The following is a 23,480-nucleotide window of genomic DNA, read 5'->3' as shown; positions in this document are numbered from 1 at the left end:
TGCAATACAAATCCATCGATTATTTGAATACGGTTGCTTTGATATACGATTCATTGTTAGTCAAGGACCAATATGTTCCAAAAATTGAATTGAAATTTCCGTTTGGCTTACCGTTTGGGAAAATTTTAGCAAGAACTTCCTTAGCTCAGACGCAAAATCAATGTTATATCTAATCTTAAATGATATTTATGCTAACAAAGAAAAACTTAGCAAGCATAAAGTCAGGGGTCAAACGGAAAATATTTGCGACATATGTAAAAAAAAAACGATACGAATCTGCATAGGATCAAAGAATGTTCATATTCTAAAGAATTATGGAATTGGATTGAACAAATAATTAAAAGCCAGATGAAAATTAATATGACCTGTGCTACTCAAATTATAGGGACTCACATAGCGAATAACAGAAAAGACATGAAAGCAGTCTTATGGCTGGTAACGGAAACAATATTGTACAATATGAAATATTATAAAAATCCATCAATATTCGTGTTCAAGAACTTGCTTAGGAACAGGAGATGGAACCAGAGAAACTATTTTAGGCACACATTTGGAAAATATGTATTTGTATTCTAATCTTGATGTATATGTATTATAACGATTTTTAAAGTGAAAAAAAAAAAAAAAAAAAAAAAAAAAAACATAGTAGTAAATACTACTTTCGAAAATAAAAGAGTAGTATGTATTTGCTACAAATTATATCTGTCAAAATTTGATTTGTTTATGTTTTGTTGTTCATGTTGCAGTTGTTCCCTACCATATTTATTGAAAGTTCAAATTCAAATTAAGTAAAAAAGCCTAGCATGGGGGAAATTTTGATTCTCTGAGTTTGGGAATTGAATCCAACGGTCGGCTTTTCCGGCAATTCCCTGACACGCTATAGCTTGCTCTGGTATATGTATAACATTTACGCTTTTTTTTCACGTAGGTAATTCATTTTTACGCAGCTATTTTGATTTGGGGATCTTTTGTGGGTTTTCACGCGGATTTTTTTGAAGTTATTTTCCGCGTTTTTTTTATTATAGTCAAGGTCACGTAAATACGCGGATGTATAGATCGCATTGGCCGTTCGCCGCTTCTCCTCGTGATTCGCTTCAGTTAAGAAATGTTTCGTCAAACGTTTTACGTCCATTTCCAAGTCGGTTCAGTCGATACACTTAAGTCGGTTTTTACGTGGGGGACGTACCGTATCTCCCGATCATTTTAAACAACCGCGTAAAAAACTATAAGAAAATCCGTATAAAAACCCGCGTATGTCCCAAAATTTCGAAAATAATTCGTCGAATAAAAACGGCTTAAAAAAAACTAGTAAAAACCGGCCCAATCGTATAAACTTTTGATAAATAGCACTAATCGTTGTAGTATACTTGTAAGAAGCAATAAACTCAGGAGGCTTGGAAATTATTGACTTACAAGAATGTCACTTCCAACCAGTACCTCGAAATGGAATCAAGTGTTTACCCGTGCTCCCTACAATTGGCGACGAGGATGAAGAACGTCGAAACATTTTGGAGATAAATTAAAGTTGGCGAAGAGATATCGGTGATAAATTCGGAAGTAAGAGCAAGCCAGTCTATAGATCGTCTATACATCGCCAATACCTACGGTAAATATTTTTTAAAGAAAAAATATCGCCTTAATTTATCTGTTGAGTGAAATATGCCCAACAGCTGAACTGAGTGTAACACTGTGGTGAAAGGAAATTTATTTCCAGTCTGCCCAGAAAAATCTCAGACATAGAGAAATTAGTTTTAGTCTGTCTGAGTAAGGATCAACGACAAAGAAAAACATATATTTGTAGCGCAGAGATTTGAGGAAATCCAGTCTGATCAGGTAGGCAAAGGGAACTAATTTCTAGTCTGCGTCAGCATTAAAAGTTAACGGATACTTAAGTCTGGAACAAATATTTGAAAATCAATTCAATTTAACAAATACTGAATTCGTTGAAAATGAAGTCTGCCAACCTGACAATGGCACATGTGGAAAGATCAGTATAGTGCATTTCGAGTATCTATTAAAATATGTTTCTGCTTTGGAATCTAAATGTTCGGAAAATTATTCATAAATGTGTCTCTACCGGACGGTAAAATACCTAATGGATAATCGCTATCGAATAACAATTGACGCTTCAGAAGGCTTTTAAGCTGGTATGTCTTTCTGGTATAACCGATGGAAAAAAATATTTAGTAAAAATATAGTTAAATGCAGATTGTTGTTTGTAGTCATTCATCAACAATTTCAGGGTGCACTATGATAATCAACTTGATTCAATGTAAATGGTTTTCCCTGCTAAAAAAAAAACGACGGGTGGCGAGTGAAATATTACGAGGCGTACTATGTCTGACTGATTTGTTGAAATAATTTAGTGAAAGCTCAGTTCCGCTGTGGAAAACCAACAAGATTAAATGCTTAAACAGTATGGATACTAACAATCAATGTGCAGCAAAGCCAGGTAGGATAAGTTTCAGATGCCTTAGCAAACATTTTTTCAAAAACACAGGAAGCACTGCAATTCATCGCGGTGCAACAAGTTAAAATTAGATGTATATACTTTTCTCGGTTTTATGAACAGTTTAGAAAACTATAAAACAGCGACAAATATATGAGACACAAGAAAACATGAATTGGGTGTTTGGTTTAAAGTAGACACAGACATTGACAAAGATGCTCTGAGTTAAGCAGATTGTAAAACATTGAAACAAGTTAGTTTGACATTTGAAGTTCGGCGAGAAAAGAAATAAGATACTCTTGGACCAATTTAAAATTCAAGACATGAACAACACTCACCAAGTTATTAAAAAAAACTATTCCGTCATAAAATTAGTCGAATGAATAATTGTTATATTTTAATTTGATTAAGTAAAGATAAGGAGAGATGTAGTATACTTGTAAGAAGCAATAAACTCAGGAGGCTTGGAAATTATTGACTTACAAGAATGTCACTTCAAACCAGTACCTCGAAATGGAATCAAGTGTTTACCCGTGCTCCCTACAATTGTATCGCATCATTTTATTTGCGGCAGTCATTTCAATTCGTAAACACCTTTTACCTTTAGGCAAATTTAAATCCAGGCGATGGAATAACCACAATATAATAGTTTATAAATAAGGTTTTGACACAAAACTGATTAAAATACAGGTAAAAAATACACCACAATCAAAAGATATATTAAAATTAAATATTGTGCACACATGCTTGTATTGATGTGAATCTGAATTTATCTTAAAACTTTTTTTTTCCCAAAACCAGTCTCTTTTTTTTCTGGTATCTCGGCTGGGCTCTCCATGTGATACACAATACTAGCAGACGACTCAAGCTATATTGCTCACTAGGTCACTGCGGTCTGGGTTCGTATTGTGATCATACCGATACATTACAGTGACTATAATAACAGTGTCGTCAAGTGTCAGAATTGGAACAGAATCGTCTGTCAGTTCCATACAAATGCGCGTTCCAAACGAGCAGGAGACCTGTCAAACGTGGCACATGACGTTACTCTTCTTATAGGACTCTACGATACATTTCCCTTCCCGCAGTCTGTCAGTTTAAAAACAAATAATAATAAAAATGAAAGCTCATCACGCGCATGAATGTTTTCCGAATAATTAACATGTAAAGTTGATTTAATGTTTTCTTGGAGCCGACATTCAATACCGAATAGTAGTCTATGTTGACAACGGGTACTGATGCCATCTCCAAGTAAAGGCTAACCCGACCAACCATTTCTTCAATTTTCTTGAAAATTCTTCATATAGATCGTTAAAGGTTTTCATATCAACCGTCGATAGCGATCGATGCCATTTCATGAAGAATTTTAAATTAATCAAAAGTTAAAACACGGAAAATTGTTATCGATCTTTTCCAAAATATCGATATCAATTGATACCAACAAAAAGTTATTTATTTTTACAGTTCTACTTTACCGACCTGTCAAAATTTCCAACAAAAACAAAATAATATATTCTTCAGAGGTTTGCTTCTACATTTTTGTTTATTTATTTGCTTAATCGGGAATCGAACCTGAAGAAGTGATGATGTTATAAATTTGCCCAGAGAACTTAACCACTAGCACACAATGAAATGATGATTGTAAGCAGCTAAGTTGCATCAACATGCTAAGACTTGAAATTTTCATTCGCATATTACTTGCATATAGGGGATTATTTCCTACTTAACACCATTCTCACATTCATCTTACTTCAATGCGTACATAAAATGACAGCTGCTGTTAATTGGTTCGTAAATTGGAACTATATTACGGCTTTTAGAATTGAAATCTGAGTGTCGTTTCATTCAACATCCGTTCATTTTAGAAAATTTCTAAATCATAATTTTGAGATGTAAACAAACCGCAAAATATCCATCGGTGTTTTGGTATCCAACGATATGAATCGATGGACTAAAACGTAATGAAGGTGCAGCGATGTTCGACAGTAAAATTCGTTGTCAAAATATATCATAAAGTTGAGATCGTACTTTATCAGAAATCTGATAACGTTTCATGAATATTCATATCGTTATTGTGATTAATTTGATGGTAAAGATGTAGCGATGTTCATCTTTCAAATACTTTGTCAAAGTATATCATTGCGTTTATCATACTTTATATGAACTATGATAACGATTCATTAAGATTTGTATCATTTTTGTGAATAATGTAGTGTAAAGAAATACCAGCAAAATTATTTAATTTTAGATAAATAACTTCGAAGAAGTTTGACGAATGGTTGGCCGGGACAGCGATTAACGCAACGGCGCATCTTGACAGTAATTCTGTATTCTCTGTCAAAACGCGTCACCACGCCCACCACCGCAGCCGAGCCATAACACTTTGATGTAATGTGATGGGACCATACTAGTGGACTTTGTTTCAACATGGAATAATTTAAATGGTATCGTTAATATACAATAAATTAATTTAAGTACTATTGCAATAAATCGACATATTAATCTGAGAGCTTCCATTATTTTGGCGGTTGATCAAGATTATGGCGTCATATCCTTTACAGTACTGTCTGATATCATAAATTTCAGTAGTCAAATGGTCATGTTCTATTCCGCTCTTCAAAATTCAAGTCTTTAAAGTCTGGTCCAAGATTCAGTTATCAATGGTATGGTAATGCTTCATTGCGTCTATTTCCTAGTTAAATTTTTTTTCCCCTTTGGGATTGCTATGATCGGGGTGGGTTTTTGAAAGTTGATAAGTGATTATGCCGGAAGAACTAGTCTACTTTGACCAAATGAACACCGGACTGTGGGAATCAGCTAACATAATCCTCTCGAAAACTTTCAGGAATGTGGTTTCGTCAGTCAAGTCAGTCACATAGGACAAAGTATAGTCAAAATGTAAATTTGAGTATGTCAGTATTGTTTGTATGTACGTTAGGCGTTGATTATTTATTGAGCCATTTCTATTATTGTGAGTTGTATAATTAATGTAAAACACTACTTGTCTTCTATATTTTAGATCTGTTATTGTCATTGTGTTGTTGTCGGTTGTCTGTTAAGTTTCAACATAAAGGTCTTATATAACTTTGTCTTATTAGTGTTTTAGTCATTGTTAGATACAGTATGTATAGAACTACAAAAGAATTGTTAAGTATTGCCTTACAAATCCTATATCCTTCCTCTAACTATCAATATCTGCTTTCTCCTTTTATCAATCTCTTTTTCTCTTTTCTAGCTAAATCTCTACTTTTTTCTTCTGTATATCTCTTTATCTCAGAATTTTAATTTAATATTTTCTATCCAATAGTATAGCAAACTTTTTCCTTGGCTTCTCTTAACAATTTCTTAAACACAAATTAAAAAAAAAAACTCTATTTAAATATCTGAATCTAAAATGTCCAATATTATTATTTCATTTTATGATCAATCTAATTTTTTAATCCTACGTTTTTCCTGGCTGATTTCTGGTTTGCTATGATGTTAAGACAATACAAAGTTTATGTAAGAAATATTCATTGTTATGGAGAAACATTCAGATTCCTATCATTAAGCTATTTTCTATTCATTTAATTGCATCGACATTACTATTTTAAATTTTCCAACCTGATGTAAATCCTGATACACGCTTAAAGTCATTCACACAATTTTGTGTTTCGTTCACACAAAACGGGCCTAACCTGGAACAACACATATTATGAGTATCTGCCATGTTACTCATTTTAGTGTAATTGACGGTTAACGATTTCCGATGAGTTCATTTCACACAGTGAGAGAGCGGTCGGAAAACGGACCTAACCTCAATTATATTTTTTCATGTAAATTGAAAATTATCGCAACATTTTTATACTATTTCAGAGGAGTCCCCATTTGTTTCGATATGACCAAACTAAAGTGCGAAGTTTATAGTCGCACATTTTAGTTGTATCGTATCGAAACATAACGAAAATCCACAGAAAAAGTCATTTTCCTTGCGATGCATGCCGGACGCATCCACCATCATGGCGATCAAAATGGACTTGACAGTTCCAAGCAAAGTTTCTTACACATATTAAAAGAATAAAAGACATTACACAGCGACTGTGCATGTCTTACACATAATTTTCACACAGATTGCTTTTCTCTCGTGTCATCGTCGTCATGTGTGAAAATTATTCATGCGATGTGTAATTTACTTTAAGCGTGTAAGTCTAAATAGTTCTCCACACCCAATTGAGAACATTCTGAAATTTGAATGTCTCTAAAATATAAGAATGATCTATTGTGATTCACGGTTTCTCAATTTCAATCTATATTACAACCTATCCTATCCTACCTATGGCCACGCGTTGGCTTCGCTACTTCCAGTTGACGAGAAATTGGTTAATTTCCCGACCCCTTGGAGAGTGCTAATGAGCCCTAGCGGATCCTCCATGTAAAGAGCTATACCTGATCAGTATGCCGGGACATATAATCAGGGGCTCAGTCTGCAAAGCAGCCGATCCACTGTGAATCGTTAGAGGCGCACTGAAGTGCTCCAAATGTGATATTATTTTCAGTACCGTCAACCCCCGTGACCTTGGCTAGGGTTTTCCCAAAACCAGTCTCTATGGGGCAATATGGGCATACCTGCACAGAGCAAGATATCAGGCCTTAAAATGCGAACAAGTTCAAATTTCAGTAGTCAAATACAAGAATATTATCATATATGAAAGATTCATTACGGAAAAATTACAACAGCGCATTACTGCGATTGAAACAGAAAAAATGACCATTGACCAATTGAAATGTGGCTGTTCAAAAGGTGAAGAGTGGCAAATCGGTTCAGTCCGCTGTTGTGTGGGTTTTTAATTTTATTTGGAATGGAATACTCACAACTGTTGTAGGAATATCATATTCTTCCATATAACGATACTTTTTTCGCCTAAATAAACGTTTTGGATGGATGGCCCATACTGCCCCAAGTGGTGGCTCATATTGCCCCTTATAGTCGGGAACACACATTGAAATCCAGGGTGGCCACTGGAATTCGATTTTCAAATTCCCGGTTTTTTCCCGCTTTTCCCGGTAATTTTTGTCAAATTTTCCCGGTTTTAAATTAACTTGAAAAAAAATCAGATTAAACTGGAGGTCAGTTTTATATCGAAGCAACTGTTAATTTGTAACGAACCTTTGAAATAGTTACATTAAATTACCAACAACGTGTTATGCGAAAATGGTTTTATCAAAGTTAACGCTATAGTGTTAATCGGCATTTCATCAATGTCGAATCGTAATTCTACATTGACACTTAATTACAATGATTTAATTTTTTCTTAGTTGCAAAACATTCGTATTTTTTTCTAGGATGCACAGCTGACAGTGTCAATGGAAATTGTATGCCAGTCTAGTGTGGTTCTTCCTTCTTAGAGCATAATGTTCACAGAAAGCAATAAAGTTATAGTTATAGTATAGCCGACATCTTTTTAATGTTCAGCTCTCGGTTTGATCTTAATCAGACTATCTCAAAGAATACCTTCCTGAGTAACTGATGGAGCTTTTTAAATTATCGCAAAATTAAGTGAGGAAAGACACAATTCTTTCTTATAAAGTAAATTAAATTCAATTACAGTTTTAAACTTAGGAATTTAGCAATGAAATAAGTAAAGCACTGTATAACCTCATTATGGTGATTGGTTTCACTTTTCTAAAAATCTAAAACAGGGTGTCTACTCATCTGCAGAAACAAAATTCCCTGATTTTTCCAGGTTTTTTCCAGGTGTTTTACATTAATTCCCAGGTAAAAACAAACTTGCCATATAGATTTTAGCATCAAAATAATCGATTCAAAATAGTAAATATTGCAAAAAAAAAAAACAATAAAAAAAATTTTTTTGGTTGCCTGTTGTAAATTAGTTAAGAAATTCTTCCAGGAATTCCTTCGCAAGTTATTCCAGAAATTATTTTAGCCATTCAATCTAAAATTCCTTCAGGAATCGCATAGCAAATTCCTCCAGGATTCCTTTGAAAATTTCTCCATCGATTCCATCGGGAAATCCCCCGGAAATGATTACAAAAAATCCTTCAAAGAGGGAACTTTAAGAATTGCTCCAGAATTTCCCTTAGAACTTCTTCAGGATTTCATTCGAAAATTTCTTTGCAAAAACTTTAGAAAACATCTCAAGGATTGGTTCCGGAAATTGCTTCAGAGATTCATTTGGTGATTCCCTTACGATTTTTTTTAAATTCCTTCTTTGAAAATTCGGTTAAAAATTCTTTCGGAAATTTCTTTGAATTTTATTTCAGCTATTTTTTAAAGAAACTTAAGAAATCCTCTTAATAAATTGATCCGGAAAAATGTTTGAGAATTACTTCAGGAATTCCTTCAGAACTTCTTGCGAAAACTCCTTCAGGAAATGTGTTGATGCAAAAATATTAGATTGTGGGGTCCATGACGTTAGGCGTACCTTTTTATGTCGTGGGCTGTTTTTTAGGCATTTTATGCTTAACATCCTTTATGCCTAACGTACTTATGCCTAACTTCCTTATACCTGACACGGAGTATACCCGAGATTACTATTGTCAGATTTTCTGGATATGATACACTGCACGGCGTTTGTAATGTTCCCGAATGGATACTTGCACAAAACTTCACGCGGCGAATGACTGTCGAAAGGTACGGCCGCGCCAAACTATACACCGCAATGCTTTTTTCCCTTCACTGTTAGATGACTTTACCCATTAATGGGTACTGTGTTGTGTTGATATTATTCCCACCGTGAAAAATTCACCCATTTTCTTGAAAAGTGCCACTACCCATTTTAATGAGTAGTGGCGCTTTTGAAGAAAATGGGTGAATTTTTCACGGTGGGAATAATATCAACAATAACACAGTACCCATTAATGGGTAAAGTCATCTAACCGTGTTAAGAATCAAGTAAACTGGGTGCAGAAAGCGCGGCGGTACTTTTCATGAAGGGTTCGCCGCGTGCAATTTTGAGAAAATCAGGCAATATTGTTGCTCTTGTTCGCGTGACCAACATCTAGTTTGTTTAGACCTAGCAGCCAAGGTGCCAGTACTATAAGTGTCAAACGGCCTATTCAGATAACGCCATTTATGATCATAAACATCATGATAAACAACAACCTGATGCCATCGCCATACATTCAATTCTCTTTTTCCACTTTAACACTATATTTATTACGATAAAAAATCTAATCGTAATCTGAGTAGGTTATTAAGCTTATTGAAGCATATTTTGGCAGAATAATTTTAATGGTTACAGCGTCACTAGCGTTCTAGTACTTATGGCTTTACTGTAAAAAATTTCGGAAAATGATTCGGGTATTCTTTTGAAATTCCTTGGGATTTTTTAGGAACTCATGCAGAAGTATCTTGGGGAAAATTTTAGAAAACACCTGGAGGAGTTTTCCCGGATATTTTGCTTTTAAGAATTATTTGGATTTCGGGATTCCTTCGGCTATTCCTTCAAGAATTCCTTTAGCAAAAAATCTTCACAAATCACCTAAACTTTTTTTTTAAATTCCTTCAGGTGATTTCTTCGAAAAATCCTTCGGATATTCCTTGGAAAACTGATCCCATCCTTCGGAAGTTCCTCCAGGAATTGCTTTGAAAAATCCCAACTAATTTAGTATTTTTTTTTAAGAATTTCCGAGAAAATACTCAAAAGAATTTACAAAGCAATCCATAATTGATTTCCCGAATAAATTCCTGGATTTCACCAAGAATAGCTTCGGAAATTCTCAAGGATTTTTTTTGAAGATGGCAGAACGTCAATCCATTAATGTTCACTACATTTTTAATAGATTTGATTAGTATATTTATGCAAATATTTGTAAGGATTTTTTCATCTTTTGAGAGAATTTCACTCATGATCACCGAGTATTGAATTTTCCCTGATTATGTCAGGAATTCCCTGGTAATTCCAGGTTTTTTCCAGGTGGGGGGAAATTCCCTGATATTTCCAGGTTTTCCAGGTTTTTCCAGGTAGTAGACACCCTGTAAAAAATTATTAAACAACTAATTTGAACACAGATTTAACCCGAAGACAATCTTCGTTTCCGATTAAAATAATTATTCAGTTTTCTAAAAAAGATTTAAACACAATTTAGGAAATCAAAACATATTCGATTCGTAATTAATTCAACTTTACTTTCTTAATTTCTAGAATTATGTCTAGAAAGTAAATCTTGGATTTTGTATTGAAAACTTTGAACGTCCCCATTTAATATTAGTATATTGAGATGTTCTTAGCTTATTATTATATGTTACAAATTAGAAAAGATCTTTAAGTAGTTTTTTCACCATCATAACCTTTTATATTATTAGGTTAGTTGTGAAAAAATAGTAAACTAAATATATTTTACTCTTTAGAATATTACAGACATATTCACGAAGTATTAAAAAATTACCATTTTCAATGATTTGTAGAATTTTCAAATATAATTCCAAACAACTCTTGAACATGTGTTAAAATATAAAACCGCTTCCTCGAAATTGGAATCAAAATGATCTAGAGACAATTAGATCTAGAAAAAAACGACTTTTTTTTATACCTCACACATTATGGACTAAAATCAAATAACTCAGTTAGAATGCGATTGAAGAATGAACATCAAAGAGAAATTTTTTTTATATGAACTTCATTAAAAACTTTGAAGAATTTTGAATGTAAGTTATCAAAAAAAATATCATTTCCCGATTCATGTTCTGAATTCCCGGTTTTTTCCCGGTGACTTCAATTTCCCGTCTTTTTCCCGCTTTTCCCGTTTTTCCCGGTTCGGTGGCCACCCTGGAAATCAATACATTTTCAAAAGTGCATTCCAACAATTTCCAAACGCATTTTTCGTCATTCATCGACGTAATATGAAAGGTAACATTCTCTATAGTATAAGTCAACTACATTTGAACGATATTTTTGTAGCTTTTCAGCGCTTTTCGGAGCGATTTCCTTAGGTGGCCCATATTGCCCCGATCACCCCTATGGAGCGTAATAAAATGGCCGACCACCCCTCCCCCATAAGTGCTTACGTAATTAGTGTACGACCCCATAGAACAGTTATGCGTATAACGACAGCAACCAGGGGTTAGACAAAAAGGTTCAAACATTTGTTTTAATCTTCATTATAGTGGTTTTTTCGATGGGTCAAGTTCATCACTTAAAGGTTGAAATACGTAAAGTTTTGTTGAATTTCAAAATAGCAAAACTTTGCATAAAATAATCCGAAAAAAAACCGAACCATTGGACGCAGAAACTCTTCTAGTTTTTCGTGCAAATGAGATGAACTCTCAACGGGGTTTGCATAAATCGCTTCCAATAAATAACGAACAATGATCACGGAATCCAAATTAAAAGCTACTCGCGTTCTCAAGGACACACCACTCAATACGGAAGCAATGCACAACTATCATTTTTAATATTTCAGCTTTGCGTGAAATAATAAAAATTACAGCAGTTGTGCGTTGCTTCTGTATGGGGAGGTGCATCGAATGAACACAATGACGTTTGAGCGGTGTGCTGTTTACTAAAAATGAACACTCCTCCATACTTCGAGTTCATCCAAAATGAATTTCGGCACCGCTCTAACGTCAAATAATGAACCTATGCACTGCCCCATAGACTTATGCAGGGGTTCATCGAATTCACTCACCCGATGGATTTTGACATTTGAGCGGGTCGTCTTCTCGAACAAAAGTTCATTTTGCGTTCATTATGCGACCCGCTCAAACGTCATAATTTCTTGGGGGAGTTCATTTTGCGTTAGCCTATGGTCCAATAGACTAACTCAAAATGAACTCCTCCAAGAAATTATGACGTTTGAACGCAAAATGAACTTTTGTTCGAGTAGACGACCCGCTCAAATATCAAAATCCATCAGGTGAGTGAATTTGATGAACCGCTGCACAGATCTATAAACCTGTGCACGAGTTCATCAAATTCACTCACCCGATGGATTTTGACATTTGAGCAAGTCGTCTTCTCGAACAAAAGTTCATTTTGCGTTCATTATGCGACCCGCTCAAACGTAATATTTTCTTGGGGGAGTTCATTTTGCGTTAGTCTACAAGCTCATTTTGATTTTACTCACCGGTGAGTAGTTTTTTATTGCTGTCTCTTTTTTTCCCACAGAAATTTTACTCACTTTTTGGGAAAAAGTAGAACCACTTAAATTTTGAGTGGTTCCACTTTTAATAAAAAGTGAGTAAGTAGAAAAAAATGAGCGTGTATAGACCTTTGAGCGGGTCGTCCACTCGAACAAAAGTTCATTTTGCGTTCATTATGCGACCCGCTCAAACGTCATAATTTTTGGGGGGAGTTCATTTTGCGTTAGTCTATGCACTGAGTGAACACAATGACGTTTGAGCGGTGCGCTGTTTACTAAAAATGAGCACTTGAATGAGCTCGATGAATGAAAAAGTACACGCAAAAAAATGTTGTTGTCGAAACTACCATTCCGAGGGTTAATTTAAGAATACGCACCGACGATTTTCAGCAGACAACAAACCCGTTTGATTTTACCATAATCGCAGTAAAAATCAACTGTGGTCCTGGTTACATGAACTGAATCAATGGTGAATTTGTCCGAATGCATGGTTAATTTAACTGAAAATTTGTGGTTGTTTTAAAAACAAGGCGTAGTCTACAAAATAGTAATTGTTACCATGGAATTTTTTCTGTGTATTCATTCTTAGTAAACAGCGCACCGCTCAAACATCAATGATGATCTCGGTGCATTGATCCATTGAGTGGTGTGCCATTGAAAACGCAAGTACTTTTTAATTTTGATTCCGTAAGAATTGTCCTTAAGCAAAGTTATGATTTTGAAATTCGACAAAATTTTACCTATCGCAACCCCTGTATTAGGGTGTGAGCATCAGGGCATCAATAGAACCGGATAAGAGGGCGGCCCATCAAAAAAAAATGAAAAAAGTTTTTCCCATACTAATTTAAGCCACCCTACCCTGTATATTTAATATTAGCTGGAAGCATTTGGTCCACGATTTCTTCTTTCCACTTTCCGAGCTAGGGAGCGAATTAAAGTGTTTACTAATTCTGAAGTCGCTCAATATCTAAGAATCATCTCTGCGGTTAATTTTCCAGGATTCATTCAAGTACATATTGGTTGCGCAAGTATGAGATTAGATTAAATTAGAAAATGTACGAAAGTTTTGACGTTTGAGCAGTGCCAACATACACAACATATACCTAAAATTTATTTCAACTGAATTCAAAAGTATTCAACTACACAGGAAATAAACCATAGAGAAAGATTGTCGCTGTCGTTACTGGCCTGACGTTCTGACAAATATGCCCCCCGTTTGCGAATGAAACAAAAGGCACAGTGGTGGCAATCGTTCTCTATGGGTTATTTTCAGCGCCGTAGCGTGTGGTTGGCACGGTTGGCCCCCGCCAAGGGCGCCTGGCCTTAGGGGGCGCCAAAATCCAGAACTATTGAGAATGATGACAAATCTTTTCACGCGATTGGATACCACTTGAAATGGAACTTGAAATACAATTGAAAAGAAGAATGGAACAAGTTTCTGGGGAAGAAGCCCTAAATGAGGACTTCAATACGCCAAAGGCGAAACACAGAGTTGACTGTAAAAACCGTGTATAATTTTTGTTCGTGACTAAGAAAACTAAGCCGTTTTCAAAATAATAGATACTCGGAGTTTGTTTGAATTTAAGATGAAATCTCTCATTTTATGCAGGCAAACTATTTGAGGTTCAAAAACGGACCATAACGATAGCATTTGATACATTTTCGATTCCTCTAAATCAGACACTTTTATGATGGTAAAAAACGAGCAAAGCCGTTGAATATTTGATGATATTTTGAATTTGTTTTTTTTTTTCATTTGTTTCTATATAATCTGGTAAAGCTTAAAAAAACACTTAACGAAAAACATGCTGAATCCGAGAACCTGCGTCGAGGGATTTCAGTAATGATGGCAACTGATCTACTCCAAAGTTTAAATTTATTGGCCTGACCTCGTCAACCAATGCCACCCAACTAACCACTTCATGAATTTATATATCTTGATCTGAACCAAGAGTTGATTTTTTCGTCTTGGTCCAATCGCTATTTTTATCAAACCACTGACCAAGGTATAATGGTAATTCCAAAGGTCATTCGATCTACTCCAAAATAGGGTTTTTCTTGATGCGACTACGTCAGATCCACTAGTGTGTGAATTCACAACAAAGAAGTTTGGATTTTTTGTCGGTAACACATGCGATATTGGATCCAGTTTTTTTTATTTGCATAGGTTTATTTAATCTTTCAGAAAAACGTTAAAATTTATAAAACAGGGATTATTGAAAATATTCTGGTCTTTTTTATAATCCTTACTTCCTACTTACTGGAACATATGCAGGAATTCATAAAGCAAACATTAAGGCTTCATGACATGTCATTCAGAATGGCTGCCTTGCTGCTTACCAACACAGTCAAACAATCACCCACCCCACCCACTCGGATATGCATCGATAATTTTAATTCATATACTGACTACATACCTGACCATCTTCTCACTAAAAAAGTAAATCTGGACTTAGTTCGAAGTTCAATCTACGCGGCAGTATGATGATATCATCACATAGCGCTAATTTAGGGAAGATATATAAGCAAGTGAACAAAGTGAAAAAATTCCCCCCAGTAACGCACCATGCCAACGACGTCGCCGGTTTCAACACTCTGCACGTCGTCGGTAGCGTCGTATGCAAGCAATCATTGATCAGCAACAGACAGTGATGTCGATATGAACTATTGTGGAATCATAGCGGAAACATGTAAAATATCTATAGAATTAATCAATCTTTTCCTAACGCATTATGTATTGATGCAGTAATAATATCTTATTGAATCTGTTTTGAAGTGCATTGTAAAAACGAAAAAATCGGACCAAAAAGTGATCGTGTTATTGGTGTGTTTGAGCAGCTGGCAACAACGGTTTAAGATGTAAACATAAACAGCCAGCATCGTGAAAACAAAATTCATAAATATTCATCTAAACCAAAGAAAAACTGATGCTTTTCTGACAAATTCCATCAGTTAATCTCATCCTTAGATTGTATTGATTAATACTGTGTCTAAATTGGGCTGAATTCTTCCGAATACGTGCAATGTTTACTGTTGTCGGATGTTAACAAAAAATGAATCCCACGTGTTTGCTTACTGAATTGGTATTGGAAGTTTCCACCACTACAAATCCATGATTGATGATTTTTATGACACAATCACATATAAATTTGAGTGTCACAACGCTTCACCTTAAAAAAAACTTTCGTTTATTTGGAAGGCTCATTTGCCGTTAAGCATTACGGTGTTAAGTTTTAATTTCAATTTTTCATGATTCTTATGCACTAATGTTAGTTTGACGAAACAGAAAGACTCGCAATTTGGTTATGGAATACTATGAAATAGTAGAAAAGGAAGGGAATTTAAGGTGATTAAGTGATAACGATGCTGATGTTCACATAGTTGCCATTCACTTCTGTAACGGAGCGAACAAAACAATTTATTTGGGCGATAACACTGAAAGGACAGATACCTGCCAACCTTTTCCTTTTCTTTTGGTTGTTTTCTTCGGACCCGGAGATGTTCCTTTAGATCAGATTAAATACAGCCATCTACCCAACTTCCCATTCCTGCTGCCAGCTGATCAAGGTTTCCTGACGAACTAATAGGTAAAAATCATCTAAGGTTATTTTCCAATCGTAAACATTACCTTCCATATCGCCTACCTTATCCAAAGAGTCCGTTTTCTCATTTCCCAGGATCGAGCAATGAGCAAGGACCTAAGCTAATTGATTTCAAAAATATCCAAGTTCTTATAATGCTTTTTGTTTTGAGCATGCATGAAAGTAAGGGGCGCCTAATAACCGTTTCGCCAAGGGCACTGGGAGTCCACGCTACGGCTCTGGTTATTTTATTACCTACTAGCAGACCCGACGAACTTTGTTTCGCCTAAAATTGATTTATTCTCTGATTAGTTCTCGATTTAAGCCGAAATGTGTGTTCCATTTGTATGGGAGCCCCCCTTTCCGAAAGGGGGAGGGGTCTCAAACCATCCTTCCCCGACCCTAAAAACCTCTGCATGTAAATTTTCACGTCGATCGGTTCAGTAATTTCCGAGTCTATAAGGGTCAGACAGACAGAAATTCATTTTTATTTATATAGAAGAAGAAGATATGGACCTTTTTGTAATATCGGCGGCGTCCATAGCAGAGCACAAAATATTCTTCAACTTCACCCCGAGTTTAGAAAAACGTTGCATGATTATTCAAAACATAGAATGATTTACTCATTTTTCTTCTTCATAGACTAACTCATACGATGGGAACTAAGAATGGTCACTGCGCTCGAAAAAACAACCAAAATTGGCTTTGATTATATTGACTTTTGGCGCTAAAAGTACACCTCGATTGAACGGATTGAACGTCGGGACCCGATCTATGTAGGTGATTGTTTAATTCACCAAAAAAGTGTTCAGTTGAGCGTGAGCTTGTGATCATACATTTCGTAGTTGCTACTCAGTAATTGACCAGAACAATCGTAATTGCACATGGAACCAATGGATGAAGCATGATGAGTTGCTTTCCAACCTCAATATTCACAGTTTGAGAGCTCTAAACTTTTCAATGGTCAACTACAGCGCCGGTTACATCCTTATGACCATAGGGCAGCGGTTCTCAACCTGGGGTACATGTACTCCTGGGGGTTCCTTCGCTGGCCCCAGGGGGTACATCGTAATAATGTTTTCAAGAGGTTCGGAAGCCTTTTTTCGAGAGATTCGGAAGCCTTTTTTCGAGAGATTCGGAAGCCTCTTTTTACAAGGCTCGGAGGCCTTCTTTAAAAAAAGCTCGGAAGCCTCCTTTCGAGAGCCCCAGAACCCTCTTTTCAAAAGGCTAGGAAGCCTCCTTTCATTGCTATTATTCGGAGTCCCTAACCCGATGTTGTCAGAAACGGTTAACAAGCACAGTACACACGGTGTCGGGCCATTTGGCCGAATATTTGAAAATAAAGATAGTGAGTAGAGAAAAGTGAGTAATGGGAAGTGAGAAGTTGGACTGAGACATTCAAAGTAAAAAGGGCGAAGTGAGAAGTGGAAAGTGAGTAATGAAAAGTGAAAAGTGAGAAGTGAAAAGTGAGAAGTATGAAGTAAGTGAGTAGTGAATTGAATTGAAAAGTAAAAAATGAGAAGTGGGGATTGATAAATGAGAAGTGAAAAGTGCCATGTGAGAGGTAAGTAGTGAGCAATGAGAATTGGGAAGTGAGAAGTGAAAAATGAAAAGTGAGAAATGAGAATTAATAAATTCGAAGCAAGAAGTTAAAAGTGTGAAGAAGAAAGTGAGGAGTGAGAACTAAGTAATGAAATGAGAAGTGAGGATTGAAATGTGAAAAGTAAGAAAAGCAAAGTGAGTTTTTTTCCTTATTCCCTATTGCTTCTACTTTTTTCCTCTTCTTTTCCCTTATTACTAAGTAAGAAGTCTTCTTATTTCTATCCTCTTCCTTCTACTTTCTTCCTTCTTTCTTCCTTAGGAAGAAGTGAGATACAAAAAGTAAGAATTGAGAAATGGGACTTGAGAATTGAAAAGTAAGGAGATAGTAGTGAGCAGAGGAGCAGGCGAAGAGAAAAATGAAAAGTGAGAAATGAGAAATTTAAAGTAAGGAATGAGAAATAAAAAGTGAGAAGTGAAAAATGAGAAGTGGGAAGTGAAAACTGAGGAGTGAAAAGTGAGAAGTTGTATGTTACTGGTGAGATGTAACTTTATGGGAAATTAATCCTTATTCTTTCCAATTTTCTTCATTCTTATATTTGTTCCCTTTTTTCTACTCTTTTTTTCCTTGACCTATTTTTTTTATTCTCTTTTTCTGCCGCTTCCTTCTTTCTTCCTTTTCTTTCACACTTTTCCTTATTTCTTTTTTTTTCTTACCCTTCCTTCTACTTTCTTCCATTATCATTCTTCTTTCTTCCTTTTTTTCTTCTTTCTCCTTCTTTTTCTTTCTTCCTTCTTCTTTATCTTTTATTATTATTCCTTCTTAGTTCTTCCTTCTTCTTTCTGTCTTACATCTCATCACTCACTTCTCATTTCTCATCATCTCGCTTTTGACAAACAAAATATAAAATAAAAAATTCACTTCTTACCTCTTGCTTAACACCCCCCCCCCCCCCTACTAGAAGAAATTTTTTTAGAACCCTATCAAATTAAAATAATTTTCAGAAAAAGTGCTTTGATGCGATTCGATATGATCCTTCATGACGATTGCAATATATGGTAGAGCAGCGGTTCTCAACCTGGGGTACATGTACCCCTAGGGGTACCTTTGCCAGCCCCAGGGGGTACCTCAGACCAAAATGCGTAATGGCGGATGTATTACAATTCCGATAAAACTTATTGATATTGTTTCAATATTTATGTATTTTTAAATTTTAAAACTTTATATTGTATTATGCATGGCGGTCAGCAAATCAAAACCTATCGAATCCTGCCCACTACAACCTGCATAGTGCATGATGGTCTGTGCAACAAAAGATTAAAAGAACAAAAATTTTAACGACTTAAATCTAAAACTAAGAGGTCTGAAACCCTCTATTTGAGAGGCGTGAAGGCTCAGTAACTTCGTTGATAACTCGTAAGCTTGGAAGCCTCCTTTCAAGAGGCTCGGAAGCCTCCTTTCCAGAGGCTCGGAAGCCTCCTTTCCAGAGGCTCGGAAGCCTCCTTTCCAGAGGCTCGGAAGCCTTCTTTCAAGAGGCTCGGAAGCCTCCTTTCCAGAGGCTCGGAAGCCTCCTTTCCAGAGGCTCGGAAGCCTCCGCTCCAGAGGCTCGGAAGCCTCCGTTCCAGAGGCTCGGAAGCCTCCGTTCCAGAGGCTCGGAAGCCTCCTTCCAAGAGGCTCGGAAGCCTTCTTTAAAGAGGCTCGGAAGCCTCCTTTCAAGAGGCTCGGAAGCCTCCTTTCAAGAGGCTCGGAAGGCTCCTTTCAAGAGGCTCGGAAAGCTCCTTTCAAGAGGCTCGGAAGGCTCCTTTCAAGAGGCTCGGAAGGCTCTTTTCAAGAGGCTCGGAAGGCTCCTTTCAAGAGGCTCGGAAGCCTTCTCTCAAGAGGCTCAGAAGCCTCCTTTCAATAGGCTCGGAAGCCTCTTTTGAAGAGGCTCGGAAGCCTCCTTTAAACCTCCATTTAAGAGGTTTGGAAACCCCCTTTCAAGAGGTTTGGAAACCTCCTTTCAAGAGGCTCGAAAACCTTCTTTCAGAAAGCTTGGAAACCTCCTGTCAAGAGGTATTGAAGCCTCCTTTCAAGATGCTTGGAAGCCTCCTTTTGAGAGGCTCGGAAGCCTCCTTTCAAGCTTACTTTGAAGAAGCTCGGAAGCCTACAATGGTCATCAAAGTCTTTATAGAAAGCTTGATGTGTAAATTTAATTTGAATAGCAAAGTTTTACAGAATAACGAAGATTTCATACAACATTTTGAAGAGCCATATATTGAGTTAATTTTCAGGTCCGTTTTCCATATATCTTATGAGGTTATTTTCATTTACAACAAAAAAACAATAGGGGGTACCTCAATGAATGTAAAATATCGAAGGGGTACCTATCAAGGAAAAGGTTGAGAACCGCTGGGGTAGGGTAAGTGTACCGGTTTTTGGCCACCTTAGCGCCTAAATTTCCCAACCCAGAAAATTGCATAGTTTCAAAAAAATGATCAATTTCAACAGTGAAGAAGTATGAGGAATATATCTCCTATTAGAGCTAATAAAACCCTCGAAAATAGCTGTATTTTAGGAGTTAGGGGCGATTCAAATATGACGTCCACTACTTTTTGGGATTTCTGGACCCTCCCTCCCCCCTGTGTCACACTTTTTTGTATACCTACACTGAGGGAAATGGACGTATGATTTTCAATCAAACGCCTTATGAAAATTTGCCACAAGGAATCGGTATGAATTTCAATATATTGCCTTATGAATGATGATTTTCATTTAAAAAAAAGTAAAGTGCAGCAGACTGGATTCGAACCATGGACGTCGGGGTTGGAAGGCCGGTATGCAGACCACAAGCCCATTGACGCTTTAATACTCTGGAAGGTAACTGCGTATAAGAAGCACTGCTGGTGGAATAATCGGTCGAAGATTCATACAGCGCCAGTTATGAATTTCGATAGTCCAGTGCTGAGTGTAATACATATACTGTCACAAAATCTTAGACCCCCTCCCCCCTAAAATCTGTGACATCATTTTTGAACGACCCCTTATGCGAGAAACTGGCCAAATTAGAAACATGGCCAAACTGGTATAGTTCCTCTAAAACAAAATAAAAGGAATGGATGTAAGACCATACTGCGCATGTGTTCTTCATACCCTTCAACCGAGTCCTGACGGATGACTGTTGATAATAAGTGATTACACATCCAGTTTCTTTTGTTGGAAGTTCTGCCAGTATCCATTTTATTAGTTTTGTGTGATTGTTAGTCTTCAAGTGGAAATAAATATATTTTAAGTCTATCGTTTGAACAATGGAACCCATTTGGCAAAACATTACTACGGCCCTGGAAATCCCACCGGATGTAGCGGATAAATGGCTTGCCAAGTTGAAGCAACAATACGCTCAACCAAACAGGCATTATCACAATGAAGAGCAAATGATCCGTCGGAAGGTTGAGCATCTTTCCGGCGCCAGCTTGTGTCTCCAGCTGGCACTTTTGTTTCAATACTATCATTTCGATGCTGGCAAGGATTGCGTCAAGGAAAACTGTGATGCCCTAAAGGAATTTCTAGTGGAGGCCAAACTTGAAAATGTTAGAATCTAATTATCTAAATGGGAAGCTGAATTATACGATCGATAATGTTCATTCTTTCAGAAAGCATTGGAGAATAATGTTCTACGGCTATTGGGGGACGTTTCAGTGGAAAGCTCTGATCTACCGGACGAAGATGTTTCCTACTTTCAGGATTTGGATCTTTCGATATTAGGGTGGGTATTAGAGTTCAGCTTACAATAGTTATTTATTGACTTGTAAATTGTAGTTATTCAGCGGAAGACTATAAACTATATACGGAACAATTGAGGAAGGAGTATTCATCGATGGAGACAAGTTCCTACAATAAAATGAGATTGAAGGTAATTCCAATTCATACATCTGATGTATATCTAAACTAATCAATTTCAAAAATGCATTAGATCCTTCAAACCTTCAACTGCATCCCATTCATCTACGCTACCACAGAGTTTGGGGATAAATTCGAAAAAACTGCCAGGGATAATATTGAAACCGAAATCAAGGAATTGAAAAGCCAATGAAGTGAGAAATTTGAAATTAATTCTAGCGAGTTATTTAAAATGTACCTATTAAAAAGTTTGAGCACATAAACAAATAAAAATAAGAAGCGGAAATCGACATCCATAAATTACCCATAATACTGAATTTCAAACTATTTGCATGAAACATTTTTCTAAGGTGAATCGCAACTAATCTGATTAAAATCTTTCTCATCAAAAAGTTCGACGTAATTCATGGACGCCCCTTCCATTGTTTTGCTTTATGACGAGTAATCAAATTTTGCTCCCATAAAGAAACGTTACTTACCTTGAAAAGATAACGACGCAAATCTTGTTTTCAGATGTTTTCTTGGTTAAAACAGTTTGATTGATCTCTGATCAATGTTTTATGAAATCTTACGAATAAATTCAAACGCGCCCACATGCGGGACGAAGCACAAAATCAAGCAAAAACTTGCACCAACAATCTTGAACGCGAATTTTTTGGTATAGATTTTGAAAGCACGCTGTACTGTCAAAAATATGATGTTCAGAGCAACCGTGGTTTTGTTTTGATATCGTTTTTCGCGCGGAACTCAAATTTCTGTTAGGGTGGTACTTATTTGTTTATTTGTGTGTGGTTTCCGCAAAAGATTCACAAAAAATATTATTTATAAACTATAACACAGTTTAACCCAAAAGATATTTTAGTTAAATACCAGATAAACTTTGTCACTGTCGTCGCTGTCCGGAACATTTTTTGCTGGCGAGGATAGGGGATCTAAATGTCAATGAAGGAAAAATACATACGATTTGACAGTTAGGTACTACACATGTTTCGGACAGCAGAACAAAAGGAACCTAAGCGACAATCTTTATCTTGTAACTAAAATATCTTTTTTTAACTCAGATTACTGGAGTTTTTGGACTGCTGACTTTGACAGCCGATTCAGTATGGGAGAAATGTCACTTTTCCGTGCGGAATAATGGAATGGAATATTTTTCCGTAAGGAAAAGTGACAGCTCCATTTACTTTACCCAGCAGGCGTTATTAGTGTTACGAAGTTCAGGGTGGAATCATTCCGTGACCATTCCGTTTCCTATCTATTTGCACAGTACTTTTCAGCAGCGTACTAGCCTTTTCACAGTAGTCCAAAATTTACCGAACACCTGAGAAGTGGTTTACATAATATTTATATATCTCGAGCAACATATGATTACGGCCGAAAAACCAACAATGCTGAACCGAGAAAAATGAGGTTCAAGTTTTCAATGACTAATTTAATTCATTTATTGAATTTGAAACTCATTTCATGGCCAAAACCATGTCAATACTATACGTAAATAGTTATATTATAACAGCAGATTAAGATTAATTGAAAAACCATTCGAAATCTCCAAAATTTCAGCTAAAACAAAAATTGCGCCGTTTACTCGCATTACCGGCAACACGTCTGGTTTTTAAGCCATTTGCTCAAAGCTAGTAACATCATCGGATTTGTTTAGATTTGTTAGCCAGAGTAGTTCTGCTATGCGATATATCAAAAACCTAGTAAGAATATACATTTTGAATTAACTTGAAGCTAGTTTTTCTAAATAAACAATATAAAGTGAACGGCCTAAAAACCAAAGCAAACATTCCGCATGGTAGTTAAGGGCGCCAACAAAGGACTTAAAAACCACTATGGTGCAAATGGTTCATGAGACGTTCACTAAAAATAGCAATAAATGTGTTTCTTAAGAGATATTAAGTACGGAGTTTTACCTACGATAAAGAATAATTTACAAAGCAATCGTTTATGC

The 23,480-nt window shown here is 36.2% G+C and overlaps 2 protein-coding genes across 3 annotated transcripts in view; one reads left to right on the top strand and one right to left on the bottom strand.

The window, feature by feature from the left end:
• Window positions 1-22,208, bottom strand: part of LOC134218181 (endoribonuclease rege-1) — a 41,065-nt gene extending 18,857 nt beyond the window's left edge. For both annotated transcript variants that reach the window (XM_062697090.1, XM_062697091.1), the window contains exon 1: window positions 22,006-22,208. The gene's annotated coding sequence lies outside the window, so the exon portion shown is untranslated. The remainder of the gene's footprint in view (window positions 1-22,005) is intronic.
• LOC134218183 (uncharacterized) lies at window positions 20,658-21,935 on the top strand. The gene is made up of 4 exons (XM_062697092.1): window positions 20,658-21,216; window positions 21,280-21,392; window positions 21,446-21,539; window positions 21,600-21,935. Exons 1-4 carry the CDS (start codon window positions 20,935-20,937, stop codon window positions 21,717-21,719), a joined length of 609 nt encoding a protein of 202 aa, XP_062553076.1. The 5' UTR covers window positions 20,658-20,934; the 3' UTR covers window positions 21,720-21,935.
• Window positions 22,209-23,480: the final 1,272 nt, after the last annotated feature.

This window comes from Armigeres subalbatus, chromosome 2 (genome assembly GCF_024139115.2).
Source record: "Armigeres subalbatus isolate Guangzhou_Male chromosome 2, GZ_Asu_2, whole genome shotgun sequence".
Taxonomy (NCBI): domain Eukaryota; kingdom Metazoa; phylum Arthropoda; class Insecta; order Diptera; family Culicidae; genus Armigeres; species Armigeres subalbatus.
Note: the sequence above shows the minus strand (reverse complement) of the source record. Positions and strands in the feature narration are given on the sequence as shown.

Coding starts and splice junctions, on each gene's coding strand:
- LOC134218183 (XM_062697092.1), top strand. CDS start 20,935: ATGGAACCCATTTGGCAAAACATTACTACGGCCCTGGAAATCCCACCG. Junction 21,217..21,279: donor TGGAGGCCAAACTTGAAAAT/GTTAGAATCTAA, acceptor TCATTCTTTCAG/AAAGCATTGGAGAATAATGT. Junction 21,540..21,599: donor ACAATAAAATGAGATTGAAG/GTAATTCCAATT, acceptor AAAATGCATTAG/ATCCTTCAAACCTTCAACTG.